Raw genomic sequence first — 21,232 nt, forward strand, 5'->3', positions numbered from 1 at the left:
AAGCCCAGATAAGTTTCAAAAAGGGCTATTCAGGGGTGGGAGTGTGGAGTCAGAGTTGGTTTATGGCAATATTAAAATAAGTTGACTAATCTTGCAAAATAGTTTTTAAGTCAGCGAATGACTCAGGACCAAAAGACACACAAACTAGCTGTTCAGCAGCATCATTTTCAAGAGAGCAACGTTCATGTACACACATACACACACACAAGCAAATTTTATAAAAAATAGAATTTTAGAGATAAAATGGAAAAAAAAAACTTACTGAAAAGTCTTCAAAGATTTTCTTGAGTTCTTTGTGCCCATGCCTTTCAGCAATACGTGCTGGATCTGAACCCTCCACATTTTTTATCTTAGATGCCCAGGTTGCTCCTGAACATTGAAGCAAATGATTAGCCAAGTTCGTTAAGCCAAATTTTGCTGCACAATGGAGAAGAGTTGGAAGTTCTTCGAAGTATGTATCTGTAAGCACAGGAATAGAATAATTTTTTATCATATCTGGAACCCCATAAGAAAAAGTCAAACACAACCTACTCCTAAAAGTAATTCCCAGAAAGGAGAGCAGACTTTTAGTGTGATTCTGCATATATGAAACCGTCAATGGTTTTAGCAAAGTAGACTCGACTCACCCCCTTTCTATTTCTCATCTTTCAGCAAATATTAGTTTTTATATATATATACATAAATATATATATAAACTAATACTCTCACTAGCATTCATGCCTCCCTCTTCCTTGTGGGGTAAATTTAATTTAGAAAGGCACATCAACCTCCTAAATGTAAAAGGAAGCAAAACAAAAACATTACATTGTAATAACTCCTTTTCAATGTACTTCAACATTAGCCAAACACTAAATAACAATTAAGTTCATCTATGACACCTTTTTGTGTTTTCTACCGCCATGCTTCCTTTTGAAGTTGAAATGACATGAGATTTCTGGAGGGGTTATGTTAGATTTCTATGTGAAATTTTTCTTTCAAAAAAAAAAAACTGCAACAGAAAATATAGGTGGGCACTTTTAATATGAAAATTTCCATCAGGATTTTACAGATTTCATATCAACATTCTATTGGAGTTGGAATTGCATATTTACCTATTAACTATCAATTAGAAGACATTATTAATTATGCATAACTATAAAATGATGACTGTAAACTACTATCTCAATGATAAAACACACACACACACACACACACACACACACCCCCTGATGACTGACGGTTTGTTATTACTCTACACTTTCACACCTAGCTGGAAAATTTTGTGTTACAGAAATTACACACCAGCTTACTTTAATAGCTATGGCACTATCAGAAGCAAGGAATGTGAAGAACTTTAGCAACAGAAACAAAGCCATCAAAACAACAGTCAACTCTCTTCTAGCAAAATTCTAAAGCAATGAAAACAACCACTCATAATATTTTGGAAAATTGTGAATCTGGCCTCATTTACCTCTTCGCTATTTTGTAGACCAAATTTTTTTTTTTCAAAAAAGGAAAAAAGAGGGGAATTAACCCTTGAGTTTTCAATTCACTTGGATGTTTCAGGGCTGAATAAATTATTTATTTTGTTGGTTTGTATTTTTTAACAGAAATTAAACAAAAATCTTTAGGACATATTAAAAACTTATAGTAAGGAAATTTTATCCTTCAAAATGTGGAACTAAATGGATAGAGGTAAATATGTGGTTGTATTTCAATGATAAATGCACTGGTCCCTTCTTATATGGTGTAAAATGAGTTGAAAATTATCAAATATTTTATGAAGATGAGCTTGTAAAAGCTGAAATTTTTCAAGGTAGGTACCAATTTTCAAAATAAGAATAATGTATTTTCTTTAAAAGGGAATAAGAAATAATTTTCTATTTATCTTCATTTAAATGCATTATAAAATAATTTTCTGCTATAATTAAACCCAACCAAAGCTAATAAAAACATTTGCATGAAAATGTCAGAGTTTTTATATGCCCTTGGTCATCTTTCTCTTTGCCACATCATAACATACAATGCACGAAAAACATCATCACCTGCAAATCAATGCTTTATGCATTGTTCCTACACATTGCCATTCTGGTGTACTTTTAAATCACTGTTAATGCAGCTTAAAATATTACTTTCATTAAATAAATGTTTAATCATTATAGGAATACATTCACCTTTTAACCTCACCAACCTCCCTGTCAGTAAATTCCCCAAGTTTAAGGTAATATAATATTAGAAACAATTACAACAAACTTCATTAAGACTCTCTGTACTTTTTGTGCACCAGGAAGAATAAAAAGGACTGTGACAAGTGGACATGGTTTTTCAGGGTTCATTTCTTACCAGTCTTTGACACTTGGAAGCATGTGTTCTGGCAAATAAAAGAAAGTAGCTCTGCTGGTTTAAGATCATACTGCTGATACTATAGGGGATTACAGGTTTGAAGGTTGGCTCTTTATTTACCATTCCTTTATTTCATTTCTAACACAGATGAAAATCCACTAATCTACTGGAATGCTTTGTGGAGTCACAGACATGAAAGTGCTTTGAGAACATCCTTCCAATTTTCTGCCCAGTAACAGCACTGCGTTCCTAGAGTCTCTAAGAGATGGTTTTCCAGGTACTGCTTTTATAGCTCTGACGACAAGAGTGTCTCTGCTTCCTAAGGAAGCCTGCTTCTTAGACAACACTCATCATTAGACATTACTACTTCTGTTGAGGTGAAATGTATTTCCTCTAAATTCCCATATCTTCCTATCCTTTGGGCAATACAGATTATGATAGTTACAGAAGTGTGGGCTTAGAGGCAGCTGGCTTTGCCATAGATCCACTATGTGAAGATTCAGCAAGCTACTAAGTATCTGAGCCCAGCTGTCTCATTCAAATTTGTAGGGCTATTGAGATAATTAGATGACAGCATATCAAAAGTGCCCAGCAAGATATCTGAAACATAATAAGCACTCACGAAATATTAGTTTCCTTGCCTCTCTCTCTTCTGCCTCAAATAGTTTATAAAACATCCTTGTCCTAATTCACCTTTGCCCCAACCTTATGGTCATTAATTCTTTTCACTATCCCCAAGTACTTACCATCCTGAGAGAGTGACGCCAGAATAGTTGGTCCTCTAAAAAATGCTTAGTTTCAAACCTGCTCCAATGTGATCATTACAGCAACCCTTTTCATTGTCTTAGATGAGGTGGTTTGGCTTGCTTATTTTCATTAAGTAGGAAATGCTCAGCCTGCTAATGCACATGGTCAGTAACCAGAAAATTTCTAATTTAAGTATTTTTTTTAATTAGAATATGACAGAGTTAACATTTTAAAGAATTGAAATGATTTACAGGAGCTGTATTAGCTACTTCAGTGTTAACTGGAGCATGATCTCTAGCACTATTTTTGCAGAACATCAAATTAAATTAAATATACTCAGTATGTGCACATATTATATTAATATACATATGATATTTACATATGAATAAAGGCATTCATGTCAATAAAGGCATGATTATGCTAAGAACCAGTTTGGGTTTTTAGGCATCATACTTTTTTATAAAATCACACTTATTTTATTTTCACATTGATTTAATCATGATGAGAATTTGAAATATGAATGGGTTCCTCTGTATCTGGAATAAGCATTTTTGCAACAGCATAAGGTGAGGAAGTTCTTTATCTTAAGAAAAACAAAACAAAACTTTGCTGGGGGAGGCTATCCTCTCTCCTGACATTCACTCAGTGGCAGCGGATGAGTGCTGATCAAATAATGTCTGAGACCCAGGGGAGGGTTACATGCTGCCCCTTGTCACTCTTCAGTGCTTAGTTTAACTCTAGATCACACAATCACTAATGTTTTTGCTTAAAGATATCTATGTTTCTATTGGCTTTTAAAAATTATAGAGTGTAATTTATATTTGAAAAATACACTGATGATGAGTTTCATGAGTTTTGACAATTGTATACACCCATGGAACCAGCCCCCAAAACCAGCTAAAGAAAGCTTCCGTCACCAAAGCAAATCCTCTCATGCTCCATTCTAGCCAATGCTCCACTTCAGAGGGAACTACTGTCAAATTTTTATCAACACAGATGAGTTTATTTCACCTTGGATTTCAAACAACTGGAATCACACAGCATAGACTCTTGCATTCCACTGTCTTCTGGCCTCTACCTCTGATGAGAAGTCCGGTGTGATTCTTGTAATTGTTTTCCTGTAAGGTATGTGCTTTCCTCAACACTCATATCCCTACCCCAACCCCCACCGTAGCTCCTTTTAAGATTTTCTCTTTATCTTTGCTTTTCAGCAGTTTAACTGTGATGTGTGTGGGTATGATATTTTTGTATATATTCTCCTAGGGAGATCATTCTCAGCTACTATTCCTTCAAATATTTTTCTGCCTCGTTCTCTCTCATCTTTACTCAGAGAAGTCAGTAACACGTATGTTTGATTATGTAACATTATCCTATAGAGCTTGGATGAAAACTGAGTCAAATTAATATGCAGATGAACTAAGCTTGTTCTTTTTTAAGGCTTTACTTAGACTCTGAATTTTTCCTCTTTTTCAGTTTGAATAATTTATTTTGACTGTCTTCAGGTTCACTAATTCCTTTCTCTTTTATGTTGTTTCTACAATTAAGCCTATATAATGCTTAAAATTTTTCTGATATTGCATATTTCTAGAATTTCCTTTTGTTTTTTAATTATATTTTTCATTGCTTTGATAAAATGTCCAACTTTTATGCATGTTATGCAACTTTTACAATAGATTTCATTAACATAATTATCATAGTCATTGTAATGTTCCTATCTGTTCATTTCAACATCTGGAACATTTCTGTGTCTACTTATATAGTAGCCTATCTCTTTTCTTGACCATAGGTCATCTTATCTCTTCTTGTTTTTTGTAGTTTTACACTGCATGCTGAGGACTGTACCAAAGGACTGAAGTAAATAATATTTACCCCCAGAATAAGGCACACCCTTTCTTCAATCAGACTACTACCTTGGGAGCTGACTCATGGTAATCTGCAGGTGAGCTGAGCTTGGTCATTTTGTGGCTTTACTTAGAATAAGTTAACCATTGGCCTCAAATATTTTGACGGCAGGATCATAACTTTCTTCAGCACAGCTTGGAATGTGAGCTTTGATGAGACTCGAGAAATCTCTGTTGCTCTACGGACTGGCTGCCAGCTTTTGGATAGGTCTTTTTTCTCTCCAGTCCTGTCTCCAAAATTTTTCACATCAGAACATCCCTCTCAGATTTTGTGGGGCCTCTGAATACACTCAGTTAAGGTAGACTCCTTACTATCCCAATAGCTCGGAGGCATTTTTCCCACTTCTATGCCTCTTGGTATTTAGAACCTGTCTGCTGCCACTTCCCATCTGGTAGAAGTTTTGATGGGATCTGTCTCAGTAACCCTGTCCCATTCCCTCTCCTCAGCAGTCACCAGTTGATCCTCAGGGTTTTTAAGGATCTTTCTCAGCCTTCCTCCCTTCCTCTAGTCATCGGTATACTAGCTCTGTGCACTTACGACAGCCTACAAAAGAGAGTTGGTGGGTGATGCAAACCCACTCTGTAACTGGGGCTCCTTGGGACTTTTGTCCACCACACTAGCCTAAATACAGCCATTAAAGTTTGCTAAATGCTCAGCTGGCTTCTCTTTACTCCTCATTTATAGTGAGTTCTTTTCTTTTTCCTCTGTAAGGGATGAAGACAGTCATGAACTTCTTCTCTTTTGTGAAGAACTTGTCCCTTTCTGGAACTTAGTTCATTTGAGTTTCTTTTGTCATTCATTTTATGCTGGATTAAAAAAAGAAACTGTGATTTTGAAGATCTTCTTACCTGTTCTCATTGTTACAATGAGAACAAATAGACTCATGTTGTTACACATCTTAATCAGAAGCAGAAGTCCTATGAGTCTTAGCTTATACTCTAATTATTTTCTTAAACTCACAGTATTTGTTTTGCAGTTTGCCACCTTTACCTATTAGATTTAAATAACAGATTCCTTAAGAAGATATTTTTAAAAACTTTCAGATTGTGCTTAATCTGCAGCATACATCTGTTTCATTTCATGGTAATTTTCATCTAATTAATCAAGATTCATTGTATTTGTTTCTATTATCAAGGTGTAAATAAAGAAGCAACAACTCACACTAAGGAAGGTGTGGCCAATTTGCTTTCAACTTTTTCCCTGGACAAAATAAATTTTCAGTTTTCAGTTGTTTCAGCCAATGTCTTTCAAATGATAATTTCGGAAGAAGAGAATTAAATGTCTGGCAGGGGAATTTTTCAGTGAAAATCCAATCTTATTAGTTTTTGCAAACAAAAATGAATAGGTGAGCTAGCACACAGTAGAGATATCAAGTTACATGTTTGTTTGGGCTGAGCCACTTTTAACAGTTCAAAACAATCCCTATAAAAGATGACCAATAATTAGATTGAAGTTATCAAACTAAAGCTTTCAAAAGATTAACCTTGCTCACAAGAATAATAAAATGGGAATATACCCAGGGTTCGAGTATAACCTTAATAATTTAAAAGTAAGATGAGTATGCAAACTGAAAGTGCATGACCACGCAATCCAGTGTTCTCTTGTATCACTGTTTGGAGTAGTAAATCTTTATTTACTCAACGAGTGATGACCAAGCGGCCACTTTAGGACAAAACAATGAAGCACACAACAAACAGAAATAAAAAGTCAGGAGATCTGCATTCTAATCCCAGCTCAGCCACTGAATCTGTGGTGCTTAGGAAAGTTCCTTCATTTCTGTGGACCTCAGTTTCTTCATTTATAAAATTGTAAGGCTGGGGTCAGAATTGTAGGACTTATGATATTCTTCTGGGCTCGAGGCCATGCCACAGATGGCTTTAGGATAATTGTCCCTGGATGCTAATCAGATATCAACTAAAGGAGTAAGGATGATATTTGTGAAGGTTGAAGAAAGATAATGATTTTCATTCCTTTCATCACAGGATCTGGAGTCTGATGAAATGTTGGTATTTCTGTGGATCTGTAAAACAGAGCATTGCTGGGTTTATGCATCTGACTGCTCTGTGACGGGAGGAGCACACATGCAACATGTAAGGTGTCACTCTTCCCATCTTGCTGAAATAGGGGACATATAATCCTAGTTAGAATTTCAAGGAACTAAAAATACTGCCAAGATTATCAAATTTCTAAAATCTTGATAATGTAAATAAAATGCATAAGGGAAACAATGGGGCATTAAAGCCCTTTTGTGCAGTTTGTTATCTCTCATACCACAAAAAGTGTAAGAGTGGGAAGTACATCTTAGAGAGATACTTTAGTGTTAACTTTCATTTTGTATTCACCTCACTAATGGTTGCAATTACATTCTTGTTTCTAAAATATTCTCCTAATACTAAAAAGAAAAGGCCGTACTCATTTTGTATGTTCTTTTTTAATTGCTCAAGAAACTTCACATAAGATAACTCTTTTTTTCCCAAATGTTTTAGTTAAAATGGTTGAATTCCTAATCAGCATTATATTCAAGTGAATCTTGATTTCATCTTAATAAATAAAGTTCAAGATAACAACTTTCATTATTTTAAACCCTAAAATTCTAAAACTTAATACTTATTTATTTTGAGAGGTAATATTGTGTCATAAGTGCTTAAATATTAGTGCTTTGGAATCAGATTGTATGCACCAAATCCTAATTCTAACATTTACTAATGTAATTTGGACAAGCTACTTGAACTTTCTGCCTCTCAATTTTCTCAACCATTAAACGAGGACAATAATATTTGTTCAATCAGATATTATACCTAAGTCCAATATATTCTTCCATACAAATACCGTTGACCTTCATTATTCAGAAATTCAATTATTCATAAATTTGCTTACTTATAAAAGCTTATTTGTACCCCCAACATCAAAACCTGTGGAATTTTGCAGTCATTTGTGGAAATGTGCAGAGCAGTGCAAAATGTGAGCCACACGAAGTGCACATTCCCAGCTGAGGTCAAGCAAGATGACACTTGGGTTTCTTATTTCAGCTCTCATACTGTAAACAAATGTCCTTTCAATGGTCTATGTAGTGCTGCAGTTTTTACATTTTTCTGTTTTTGTTGGTGATTCAGTTGTTATAAAGTGGTCCCCTGGCATAGTGCTGAAGTGCTGTCTGCTGTTCACAAGCACAATAGGGCTGTGACACACTTCATGGAGAAAAGACATGTGTTAGATAAGCTTCATTCAGGAATGAATCATGTTATTGGTGATGAGTTTAATGTTAATGAATTTAAAATGTATGTTAAACAATGTGTCTTTAAATAGAAACACACATAAAACAAGGCTATGCATTGACTGATTAGCAAAAAAAAAAAAAAAAAAAAAAAAAAAAAATGTGACCAGTGGCTCATAGGAACCTAACCCTGGATTTCTCCTGGGAGCAATGGTTCAATATTCTCTTATTCAGTGATTTTACAGAACATAACTGCTGTGAATAATGAGATTCAGCTGCATTTTAAAGCAATTGAGAGGCTCTTTTTCCCTTTTGGAGAGGGAGATCAGAACTGGTTTCCTACTGCAACATGACCAGGCATTTTCCAGAGTCTGGTGCCATCCTTCTTTCTTCCACACAGTTACAGAAGCCCTGAGTGCAGTCCTGTGGACTGCTCCTCGGGGTGAGGCTGGAAAAGGCCTGGGGCTGAAAGAAGCAGCTGTGAACTTCCAAGTCCATGATTTCTCAGGCACTCTCCCTGGCTGTTTTTGTGTCTAGGGTCTATCAGGATCAGTTAAATCCACACTGGGCATGGTTAGAGCCCATGCTGGCAACCGCCCTGGAGGCAGAGACAGCAGTGCTAGGGCCTTTATCCTGACTTGTTTATTCTCCCACTTGTCAGGCTTAGGCAAAACAACAGGAAAAACCTAGGGTTAAAGTCAGTCCTTTCTCTGTTCTTCACAGGTAACATAAATTCGTTTTAGTCACTGTACATCTTTTTAATTTTGGTGCAGATTCTACAGTTTGTTTTAACTATGTCTAATATTTTGGAGTATTGTAAAACTATAAAAATAGAGTTCTGGGAGATGGATGTTCTGGCGTGCAAAACATCTGAATGATGAATTGATAAGAAGCATGAGAAATGAATGGAGCATGTAACCTTGAATCCAGGAACAGTTCATTGTTCACTGAATACCCGGATAGACTCTACCATAATATTAGCAGCAGCAGTAATAAGAGGAGAAATAGGAAAACAGAAAGAAGGAAATGTAATAACCGATGAATGAAGTTGAGAGGCAGGGATTTTAGGTACCTGGTGTCAAGAATGAGTAATAGGAGAGCAGCAGAACATGTGACAGGTTGGCATTAAGACAGTCTGGCCTTAGAAAAGGAGTATTTGGGGACACAGTGTGAAACACTTTATTATCCATGGCTTTGGCTCAGGACTGGCCAGGGAGAAATGAGGCAACACACAGAACAAGACAGAGGTAGGTAATGAGGGCACAGTGAGCAGCCCGGAAGCTGGGAGTCCACGTCTGGAGATAATGTTAGGAAGCAAAGAGGCATGTGTAGTTCTTATCAGTAGTTCTTGGAATTGGTATCAATTCAAATTCAATCTCACAGCATTTGAACAGGTCTGTTTACAGTCCACTTTCCACTACTGAAACCAGACAGTGATGAGGTAATAAAAAGAGTGGGGCTGTTCCACTCTTTTAACCATATTTAAGCTCCATGTTCAGCCAATCCGTGGCTAACCTCTGGTTAAAATAAGAAACCTCTAGAAACTTTTTGTATATCCATGTGTATTCTCTTCCTCTGTGTTCATTTAAAAATACCTTTGAAAATCACCTATTTTGTCTCTTCTGATTCTTAACAACAAAGGAAACAAGAATCTAGAAAGAAGCCAGGAAAGAGCCTAGGAAGATTCAGGAGACCTGAACAACAAGAGTGTGGGAACCGGATGAGCTGGGTTGAGATCTGAGGTCCAGCTGCTCCGCCAGGAGGCCATGCCTTACAGGTAGAAAGCTACCCACTGGCATTTGAATGGGTCTCACATGGAAATCCAAGGACTGTGTACGACCAAGCAGTAAATCAACAAAGCATCTGGCAAAGGTGCTTCATTGCATTAGTAAGGAGTATTTAGCATTTTTAAAGACTTCTTATAGTCTTGAACCTCATTTATTCTTTAAAAGATATTAAATCATCTTGACAATAAAAGTGAACTAAGGCAGGAAAAAATCTTGGAAGTTTTTTCTTGGGCAATAAAAAAATTTTTTTTGGGTAGAGCTTAAGAAGCCTTTGGGAGCACCATCATATGTAGTATATGGACAGAATATATATGGAATATGAGAATGATTAGGGAAGAACCTAAGTGTAGGAAGGCTGGAGAGAATGGTGAAACATGTTAGAGAACCTGCTAGGAGGCTTTTTCAGGAGGAAGGAGAGATAATTCATGGTCTGAATTAGAGTGGTGGTAGGGAAAATGGACAAGAAAAGACAGATGTCAAGTATTTCAAAAGAAAAGGTAACTGGACTTGATGACTGACTGTATAGGCTCTGAAGGAAAGTGCTGGATTTAAGATGGCTACACGATTACAAGGCAAAAGAGACAGTGCATTCATTACAGGAGGCGACGGATTACTGTCATGGAGCAGCACAGGTTGGGGTGCTGATGGGGTAGCTGCTGGCAATACAGTTACATAACACCAAATTAAATTAGACAAGTGTCCCTGAGTAGAGCATACTGGTTATAAACTTAGCTCCTATGTCACTAAACATTGACAATTACCTCCAAACACTTGTTTTGTGGAAGAAAAAGTATTCTGAAACAGGGACCCAAAGTTCATTTTGCTATATAAGGTAACAAATTCAAAGATCTAGGAATCAGGATGTGAGTATCTGTAGGGAGCAGTTATTTAGCTTACTACACTAATAGATGGTGTTAATTCTAAAGGTATTGTCATGAAACAGGAAAGTGGTAACAGCTCTTTAGTTCAACATGTCTTAACACTGTAAGCAATACCTATTTTTCCTTGATCAAGAGTTTATATTATGCACATGATCCAAATTATATCCATCACCACACCATCAACACATCCTTAGTCTGTAAACCAGGATAGGATATTTTGAGAGGTATCTGCATCCACTGAGTTATAGTTGCTTTGAAAATCTACTGGCCAGCATTTTTCAAACTGATTGTTGGGGATCTCAAATGGTGTGTGGGCAAATTATAATTGTTTAGAGCTACCAAACTCTGGACAATAGGATGATGGTGTGTGTGATGGTTAATTTTATGTGTCAGTTGGCTTGGTTATGGTGCCCAGTAGTTTGGTCAAACCCCACTCTGGATGTTACTGGGAAAGTAGTTAATTAATTAAGATTAAGTAGCTAAGTAATTAATCTAAGATTAATATTTAATAATAATAAATAATTAATAATTATTAATAACAAGTAGACTTTGAGTAAGGCAGATTACCCTCCACTTTGTGGGAAAGCCTCATCCAATCAGTTGAGGGCCCTAGGAGAAAAGACAGGTTCACCAAAGAAGAAAGAATTCAGTCTCCAGACTCCCTTTGGACTCAGGCTGTAATATGAACCTCTGCCGGAATTTCCAGGCTGCCAGCTGGCCCGGCAGAGTTCAGAATGGCCAGCCTCACAACCCCATGAGCCAGTTCCTAAAAGTAAACCTCTCTCTGTCTCTCTTGGTACATATATTGCTTCAGTTTCTCTGGCGAATCTTGACTAATTCAACAAGGAAAACGACTGTAGTGGTTTTGATAAACCATAACAAGACATAAAAAACAAATTCTTCTACATCATTGAGTTTCTATTCTTCTCAGAGTAATGCAATGAATCCTTACACCTGCAGTGACACTAAAATAATATTTGGTAACTATTTGGTAATGGCAGAATCCAGAGAGAAAAGGAGCCCCTTTAGGAAGTGAAAGGAGAAGGTGTGAGGGTAGGTTAGTAATAGGATGATATGGAGGAGGTTTCTGGACCTGTCAAGAGTTTCAGAGGTTAGAAATTCTAGGCTTGAAAATTATCACTGCACAACATCTGTAAAAGAGGGAGATCCTTAAGGAGCAACTTACTCAACTGATAATTTGTAAAAAGCCCATTTCTACTGTGTGTGTGTGTGACTGAGGCAAACCCATGCATGTATTTTTCTTAAAATGAGTGAATATTACAGGGACTATTTTCTGTTACCAGTTACTAATGATCAATACTTATGTTTTTTTCCCTGACTCTATGATAACCATATACATTTAAACTTACTACTTTTGCCCCTGAAAAATCTACACTTTTTGTGTCAGCCTGTAGAAGATGAACATATGTGTCTCAGTTATTTAAGCACAGACAGTTCAGTGCAGTTCCGAAGTCTCATATGCCAATTTTCCTTTCTGTTAATGGCAGATGCCATAGATAAGAGCTAGAAAGGAAAGAAAAAACAAGAAAAGAAAAGAAAACGACATTATCTGTAGCTGCCTTATCTTTCTACAAAGAAGAGCTCTTTTATTTTTGGAGTTCAAATAGTGCTAGTCAAATACCTAATCTTTACCGGAGTTTGATTGATTTTAGTGTATGGTTAACCTTGCGGCCATTAACAAGTTAATTAATGTAGTAAATATTTATAGAGGGCTAGAAACTCTTCTAGGCACTGGGAATAAATCCATGAACAAAACAGATAAGACTCCTTCCTAAAGGATAGTATTTGCCCATAGAAGCAAAATGGGTAATTTGAAGAAAATCATGCACTATGAAAAAAAAAATCACTGTTTTTAGAATTTCAAAAAAACCCACAAAGAGTATCTAAGATAATTTCAAACTTGCCTTTATAAGTAATTCATTAAAGTAGTAATTTTAAATTATCAGAAATAATTCATAACCCCTCCTCTACATGGAAGATCATCTCCCTGGGAAGCTTCCTCTGACTGCCCCTCTAACTGGGCTTCTGCGACCCCATGAAGCTGTATATAGCTCCTCACAGGGTATTGGGCTGTGGTGGCCAGGTGGGTAATAATACGGCCACCTCAGCTGGGCTGACTCGATCCAAGCCCCAGCCCTGCCACCACTTGAGCAAATGATATAAACTCTCAATGCCTCATCTGTAAATCAGAGTTTAAAACTGTACTCACAATGGGTTTGTTGAGAGGAATTAAATGAGATAAAGTAAGTAAGGTGCTTAGAATTATTATTGACACAGAGTACACAAAATGCAAGTGTTAGCTCTTACTAGCGAGCACACACTATGTTAGTGATATTTATTTTTGTGATTTTATTTTCTCTTCCCTCTTCTTGGGTGCCCTCTGAGTGTATAGGTTTTATTTATTTATCTCACATTCCTCTACCTCCCCTCAGTGTCTAGAAGAGCACCTAGAGCAAAGTAGAGTATGTTAAACTTCTTCTAAGAATTCATGAGGGCAAGGTATGTACCAAATGAAATGTAGGTTCACTACAAAGAAAGTAGGTTCAAGCGGCAGTTAATTGAAACTTTACATAATCCTCTTCTGTTTCTTTTGGATACTGCTTTCTTTTTTACTTGGTAACATCTTGTATTCTCTGAATCAATCTGCATCTCCAATTACTTTTAGATATTTTGCAGAATTTGGGGGTCTTGGGGAGTAGTTAATCAGCACTGTCATTCTTTGCCCAGTATTTGCTTTAGAGATACTATCCATTGATACAGACTTTCAGGAGAAACCAAAAGATCTACATGGTATTCTAGGTGCAAAGATTTGGGGAACACTTGGATACTTTGGGAAGCATTATAAAACCATAATGAATGGTTTTGTAAATCACAAATTATTTTGCATTTCCACAACTGCTCTCCAAAGTAGATATGACATGGTTGAGGCCTGCTTTCCTTCAGAAGCATCTTCTTTACTTGGCTCTCAAGACAATATATTCCTACTTCAGCGGACATTCCTGCAGGGGCCTCCTTTGATAGAAACTGTTCTTCTGCACCTCTAAACACTGCACTGTGGGGACTCAGACCTCTGCTCTGAACTACATTTTCTACAGAACGATTTCATCCAGGTCATAGCTGTGACTACCACGTATGACCTCCTCCTGGGCTTTTGACAATCTCTCAGTAAGTCTCACCATCTTCACCTTTAAATATCTACCAAGGAAGAGCAAGTGTCTTCACCCTCACTGCTACCACCAAATGACAGCGATCATTCTGTCTCCCCTGAGCTAATCTTTTTAAATGTAAGTTCAGTGATACCAAATCACATTTAAAATCTTTGCATGACTTATCATCACCTCCCAACTCTCTATACTCTCACTTTGTCTTGTTTTTATCATAACCAGCATTGCTATTTGAAATAATACTGCTTATTTTGTTATTGCTGTTAATTATTTGTTCTGTTGTCCTCACTAAAATAAAAGCACCGTAAAGACACTGTTCTCTAATAGCCACCTGTGTCTGGAGTGTCCAACACTTCGTTTACACTTGTAATATGAATGAACAAACAAGACTGCTTCATAGACTGTTGGATCAAAGTTTTGTTAATTGGGAGAAAACATTACATTTGCATACTTCTTTTTTCATCTATACCCATGAGGTCCTCAATTATTACACAGCAGTTCCTTTACCGTAACAACACAAATATGTGATGTTACAGTAATGGCAGAGAGCAGAATGAGAAGGGATTCTGAGTGTTGCTGCAAGGTGGAGAAGGGCTTACCACTCATGGGTTAGGGTGGTCAAGGGCTGGCCTACATGCTGGTTGGACTCAGGATGGCACATCGCCTATCTCTGCAATGTTACAATGTGTCCCGAGACCTGGGAGGTTTCTCTGATTCTGCAAGATAATTATTCTGTCTTCCCTATGCTGCCCGTGGACTCAAAGCCAAATGTGCTTCCTTGTCTGGCGAATAACTGAAGTATGCGGAAGGCATATTCTGGCCCTGGTATTACTTTTCTTCCATTTTTTCCTTCCTTTAAAAAAATATTTTACTTATATCCGTCAATCACAGTTATGTTTATAAGCATACTTTTCAAACTTCACATCTGGAGAAATACAAAATTTTTGAAGAAACACTGTAAAAGTGAGTAACAGCAGTATAATACTGAAGAAACTCTCTTTTTTGGTTAATCAAGTAAAAAACCATTTTGAAGGATTTAAAGTGGTTGTTTTATTTTATCATTATTTGCTACAAATTGAACCATCAGTTCATGAAATTAGCTTGGTAATAAGCTAAAAACATCCTTGGTAGGAGATGTGAAGATCTGTACTTGTAAGCTGTGTTATCAAAAAAAATGAAGTGAAAGAATCTATAATTTTTACAGTCAATTTACATGCCAAGTCTCCAATTTGCTCAATCACTACAAGTTTTGATAATATGTTATGTGTAAATCTGTCCCTAATTTCATGTATTTACTTAACAGTGATGCATTTGTTACTAATTTGAAGCGCATTTACATGACTACATTTTTTATCACCTATTATCTCGCATTTCAGAACAAAGAATAATCTTCATCATTTTATTTCTTTTACATTGATTTCTTCATTGCTTCCAATTTTATCAGGTGGTCTAAAATGAAAACTGAAAAGGTCCATACAACTTCTTACATCACAAAATTCATACTTTGGGAAGACATTTTAAAATATTTTTATAAAAATATTCTTGATATTATTTCTAACTGTTCCTAATTTTCTTTCCAGGGAGTAAGATTAGTAATTCCTTCTTTGCAAAAACTCTTCTATGTAGAACTATGCTATATTATAAGATCCAGGGCTCAGTAGGTATCAAGGAAAGGAGTAGTCACAAATAATTTAAAAATATAATTTTAAAGTAAGGCGTTTTGATGTTAACAAAACCATAAAATAACTAGAAATAAATCTAACAAAAATTTTCAAGAATTTCATAAAATATAATATTTTTTGGAAAGACATAAAAAGACCCAAATAAATAAAGTATCATGCTTACGGACGGAATGAATTAAGTGTAATACAAATGGCAGTTTTTACCAAACTAATTATATTTAATTTTAATTTTATTAGAGCCTTTCATGGAATTTGACAAACTGATCCTAAATATGATAGGACAATTAAAGGAAGAATAAGAGCAAAAACAATTCAAATAATAATAATAAACTCTAATAGATAAGTTTTATTATGAATTGAATTATATGCCTACATAAGATACCACATAAATTAAAAGACAAACCATCAATTAGGTAGACATTTGCAATGTATATAACTGAAAAATGTTACTATTCAGAATATATATATATATATATATTGAAAGAGAAAAATCTCCCAAAATTCAATACGAAAAAAATAACCAACAGAAATAAATGGAGACTATTAAATAGAAATTCATTGAAGAAAAATGAAATTGTAAATAAACAGAAGAAAAATGCTCAACTATATTTGTAATGAAAACATTAATTAAAATGTGAGATAACACATCACACCTGTCAAACTGCCTCTCAATTTTTAACATTGAAAAGATGTGGAGCAATGGCACAATACTGATGGTGGAATTATTTATAAATTGATACAAATATTTTCCACAGAAATTTAAACATAGTTAGCACTAAAGTACATCACTGTTTAACTCAGAAATTCTATTGGTAACTGTATTTCCTGTGAAACTATCACACACACATAGGTATTCGTATGCAAGAATGTTCATTGTAGAATTAATCGCAACAATAAAAAAATTGGAAACATTATTATCCATTTATAGGAAAAAGATACACATTGTGGTATAGTCAAACAATTTGATGCTACAGAATATATCAAATGAATGACCTAGATCTACATAAAGACATGTATAAATATAAAAAATTAGTTATTGGGCAAAAATAGTAAGTTGATGGAAAGTGTGATATCATTTACACAAAATCTATAAAACTTCACAAGAATGTATATGAATTATGGAAACAGACATTTTTAGTAAAAGGATGAAGAACTGCATGGGAATGATCACCAAGAAATTAAATTAATTAATAGTTGCTTTTCAAATGTGTGGAATCACAGAGGGAAGTATAAAGAAATTCAACTAGATCTGTAATATTTTACTTCTTAAAAAATGATCTGAAGCAAATGAGACAAAATGTTAAGATTTGGTGATGCTAAATGACAGGTACAAATTTGTTTTATTGTTCTCCACATTCTTCTGCATGTTTAAATTATTTGCTAACACAGAAAGAAACAACTCGATGACATTTAGTTCTCCTCTACTCAGACAGCAAATGAGCTATTTTCTGTGAATCTAGAGATATTAAAAGTCCAAGAGAAATCTTAGAGCTACAGTGACTACCACATCCATACTAAATATCCAGTTACATGCTCCACACTTCACAGACATATTAAGAGATAATATTCTGAGTTAATACTTTCACATATCACTGGTGATTGTATGCTGTCCTCTTTCAGATTAAGATACTAGTACTTGTAAATGGTTATACACTCTGACATGCTTTTCTAGAAATAGGCACGGGCTTTACTAAGCCAGTTCACCTTTCTGGGTGAAGGCACATGATCTGCCTCAAAGTAACTCAGTTTCCTCTTCCGTAAACTAACTGCCACTTATGGTGATTTAAGAAGCAACTGTAGCCACTTTTAAAAACTAGCTAAATGACTTATTTTTTTCCAATGCACCACAGGAGATTCTCAGCATTACCCAGCCTTTGAAAGGTTCTGAAGAGAAGTTAGGGAAATTCATGTACCTGCTGCAATAAAACTTTCATAAGACTCTGAAGAAGATAGCTTAAAGCTCAGAACAGGGGAGAGTTACAGAGACACTAATGCAATTGCATTTGCCCAGGTGTGCTGTTCCACCTCACCACCATACCAAGTCAGTGGCATTCAAGGTGATTTCATGGTGGCCCAGACCACGTGTGTTTTTATATGCATCTACAATCAAAACAGAAGTTGCTCACAGTGATATTTAATCTTATTTTAAGAAATACACTCTGGAAACAACCTAGATGTCCGTCGACAGATGACTGGATAAAGAAGATGTGGTAAATATATACAATGGACTATTACTCAGCCATAAAAAGAAGTAAATAATGTCTTTTGCAGCAACATGGCTGGACCGATAGATTATCATTTTAAGTAAAGTAAGCCAGACAAAGACAAATATCATATGATACCACTTACATGTGGAATATAAAAAAAAGACACAATTTTTTTTTTATAAAGCAAAAATAGAAAACAAATTATGGTTACCAAAGGGGAATGGGTGGGAAAGGGGTAAATTAGGAGATTGGTATATTCAATTTCTTGTAATAACATATAATGGAAAAGCAGGATGAATTATCTCTAGAGATTTATTGTACATCGCTGTACCTACAGTCAATAAATAGTGAATTATACCCCTAAAAATTTGTTAAGAGGGTAGATACCATGTTAAGTGTTCTTACCTCAATAAAATAAAATTTAAAAAAGAAATGCACTCATATTTTCTATTTGAGTGTGTTACATATCAGTAAAAAATTCCCTATTATAATCTCCTATATTGATTTCACAGCCCCTGATGATTCATACACTATAAAGTCACTCATGAATTATTTCTATAACTGTTATGTTCCAAAGTCCTACATTGTAGTAATATATTAAGTACATTTGGAAACCTTTTCTAGTTCCAAGGATAACTTTTTTTCTATGGAAAATTCTTACCAATGGAAAATGGTATTTTTAAATCAATAATGAAGCACTACAGGGTAAGAGAACATTAAAGCAGATTTGATTTCTTGTATACTTTCGATCTTATCTCTGCAACACTCCCACCCCCTCAACTCTGACTGCTTAGGGAAAAAAAAAATCAACTGAGGAAGTTTATTGGCTAGACCAGAGCGAAATGACCAAGACATAGTGGCATGAAATGGCAATTTACTTATTACAAATCAAGTGACAGCGAACTAAGCTAGGATTTTACCAAAATCAACTTGGAAAAGAATAGAGGATGGAGTAGTAATAAGATACATAGCTTTGATTAACACAGCATTTTGCTTCATACTTTTAAAGAACCATAAGTATCTGTGGGTAATTCCATGGCTCATCCTTAGGACAGGTCAGTACTCAAGGATGCTCTCTTTGTTCCTTATATGTTCTCTTTGTTCCTCCCTCACATGGTCCTAACCTCCAATTTATTTCAGCCAAAATACAGAGTAATAAATAATAAATGTTTAGTAAGTAAAAATTTCACCAAACAATTGGAGAGCTGTCCTCAGGTATGGAAGTCTAGAATTACACCAAATTCATTGTTTGCTGAATTTTCCTCTCAGACTATCTCTAGTGGTGTTTCTACAGAAGCTCCCCAAATACCTACCATTAATTCCACTTTATGTATGAAGGCTTTTCAAATCTTACCAATTCAACTTGAACATTATGAAAATGCAGGTGCAAGGTCTTAAAGACCAGATATTTTGAAGCTGGCATTGATCCAAGATTATAGAGTCAAGGAGGCAAGCAAAACGAGTTCAGCCATATTCATGTTTATCTTGCATATTTTTATTACGTAATTGGTATTATGTTACTTCGCACTTTCACTAGGAGTTAGAGCCTAATGTTAGAGGGTTTTTTGCTTCTGTTATGGATTTAATAGCATCTGTTATCTAGCAATACCCAGGAAACATGGTTTCTGAATGAATTACCTAGATTATATTGAACTTTCCATTTTAAGCTTCTTTTAAAAAATGTAATTGTTTTATTAAAATATTTTTTCAAATACAGAATAATCATTAAATTCTAGTATTGGTCCAAAATTTTCATATGCTATTAAGCTTCCAACCTTTGTAAAGAGAGAGAAATATTTTCTGTGTCAGAGATAGTATGCAGGTGAGTTATCTGGCAGGTCTGCAATACACTGCAGCAATGAGAGGCTGATACACTTGGCTATCCATTGGAATCACCTGGGAGACTTAAAAAGTGCTGATACCTGGGACTCACTCCCAGATTCTTCATTAATTTGGGCGTGTGGCTTAGGCATGGGATGTCCTAGAAGCTCTGCAGTTAATTATAATACTCTCCAAGTTTGAGAACCATTGCTCTAAATCCTTGATACTCAATGAAAGGTCTGAGGACTAACAGCAACAGCTTTACCTGGAAACTTGTTTAAAAAGGAGATGCTTAACTGTACCCCAAACCTGTTGAATCAGATCCACACAATCCCAAAATCCAATTTAACCCAGCCAGAATTCTTTTTCTATAAAAATAAAGACCAAATGTATTCCATTATTTCCACTCTAAAATTCTTACTCTACAACCTAAATAAGATACTGAGAAGCACTTTCAAACCTACTTAGATTTCCTTACCTATAAAATGAGAGACCAAAACCATTCTATTCTTTCCAATCCGACAATGCTCATCTCACAAACCTAGACAAATATAACGCTGAGGGGATTTGTAAAAATTGTGTCACAATTCCATTTTGTGCATACACTTTCTCTTCCACAGAACTCCTGTTTCCTTTTTCTTTCCTCACTGGGGCACATCATTTAAGACCCAGGTAAAATCCCACCTCCTTTATGAAGCACGTCTTGAAAAATAATATAGCTTTTCTCTGAAATTCTACTGTCAGCATAATCAGTTCCACAAAGTGCAGCACATTGTTTCCTTCTACTATTACATATATGTTACCTTGTTTCCCCCAGTCAAATGATGAGTGTTTTAAGTGAGGAATCATATCATGTTCCTTTTCTAGCCTAGCCTAATAGCTGACTTTTCTAAGTATACTGTTAAAATGCATATGGGATATAAAAATACATTTTCACTACTTTCACAAGAACACTTACTCAAAACTAGCCTGTCACTGACCTTTCCCGTATGTAGTATCACCATACAAAATATAGGCTGTCACACATCCAGGTGAATCATACTTGGCTGTGCCTTAAGACTTCTATTCTTTTCTTTCCACACCCCTCAGGCCTGCCAGCCTGACAATAAAACTGCTTCAAATAGCACAGGAATGCTACAGAAAAAACTTGTGCTCATTAGTCCTACAGTATGCCTACGGGTACCCCTCGTATTCTTTAGTTCCAAGCCTGTCTTACTCACTGTTACATCTCCATAATAGTGTTTGGCAAATACTGGGCACATAAGTAGATTATAAATAGTGTGTCAATCAAAAATGCAGGAAGAAACAATATAGAAAATAGGCTACTGAGCTCATAGTAACATTCAGAAGTATGTTTTTTTCTCATAGTAACTCCTATATATAATTTTCTTTATATATATATATATATATTTCTGTGATACAAATATTATGCAGTCATCATAGAAAACACAGACTAAGTAAAATGAAAAAAACAGAATCCCTGA

At 35.5% G+C, this 21,232-nt stretch overlaps 1 protein-coding gene across 4 annotated transcripts in view; it reads right to left on the reverse strand.

The window, feature by feature from the left end:
• The window catches only part of BANK1 (B cell scaffold protein with ankyrin repeats 1), a 382,399-nt gene that overhangs the window by 153,152 nt on the left and 208,015 nt on the right, over positions 1-21,232 (reverse strand). For all 4 annotated transcript variants that reach the window (XM_074343227.1, XM_074343221.1, XM_074343233.1 and 1 more), the window contains exon 7: positions 263-459. In XM_074343227.1, the coding sequence (XP_074199328.1) occupies positions 263-459 (197 nt within the window). The remainder of the gene's footprint in view (positions 1-262; positions 460-21,232) is intronic.

The sequence above is a fragment of the Camelus bactrianus genome, chromosome 2, assembly GCF_048773025.1.
Source record: "Camelus bactrianus isolate YW-2024 breed Bactrian camel chromosome 2, ASM4877302v1, whole genome shotgun sequence".
NCBI lineage: Eukaryota > Metazoa > Chordata > Mammalia > Artiodactyla > Camelidae > Camelus > Camelus bactrianus.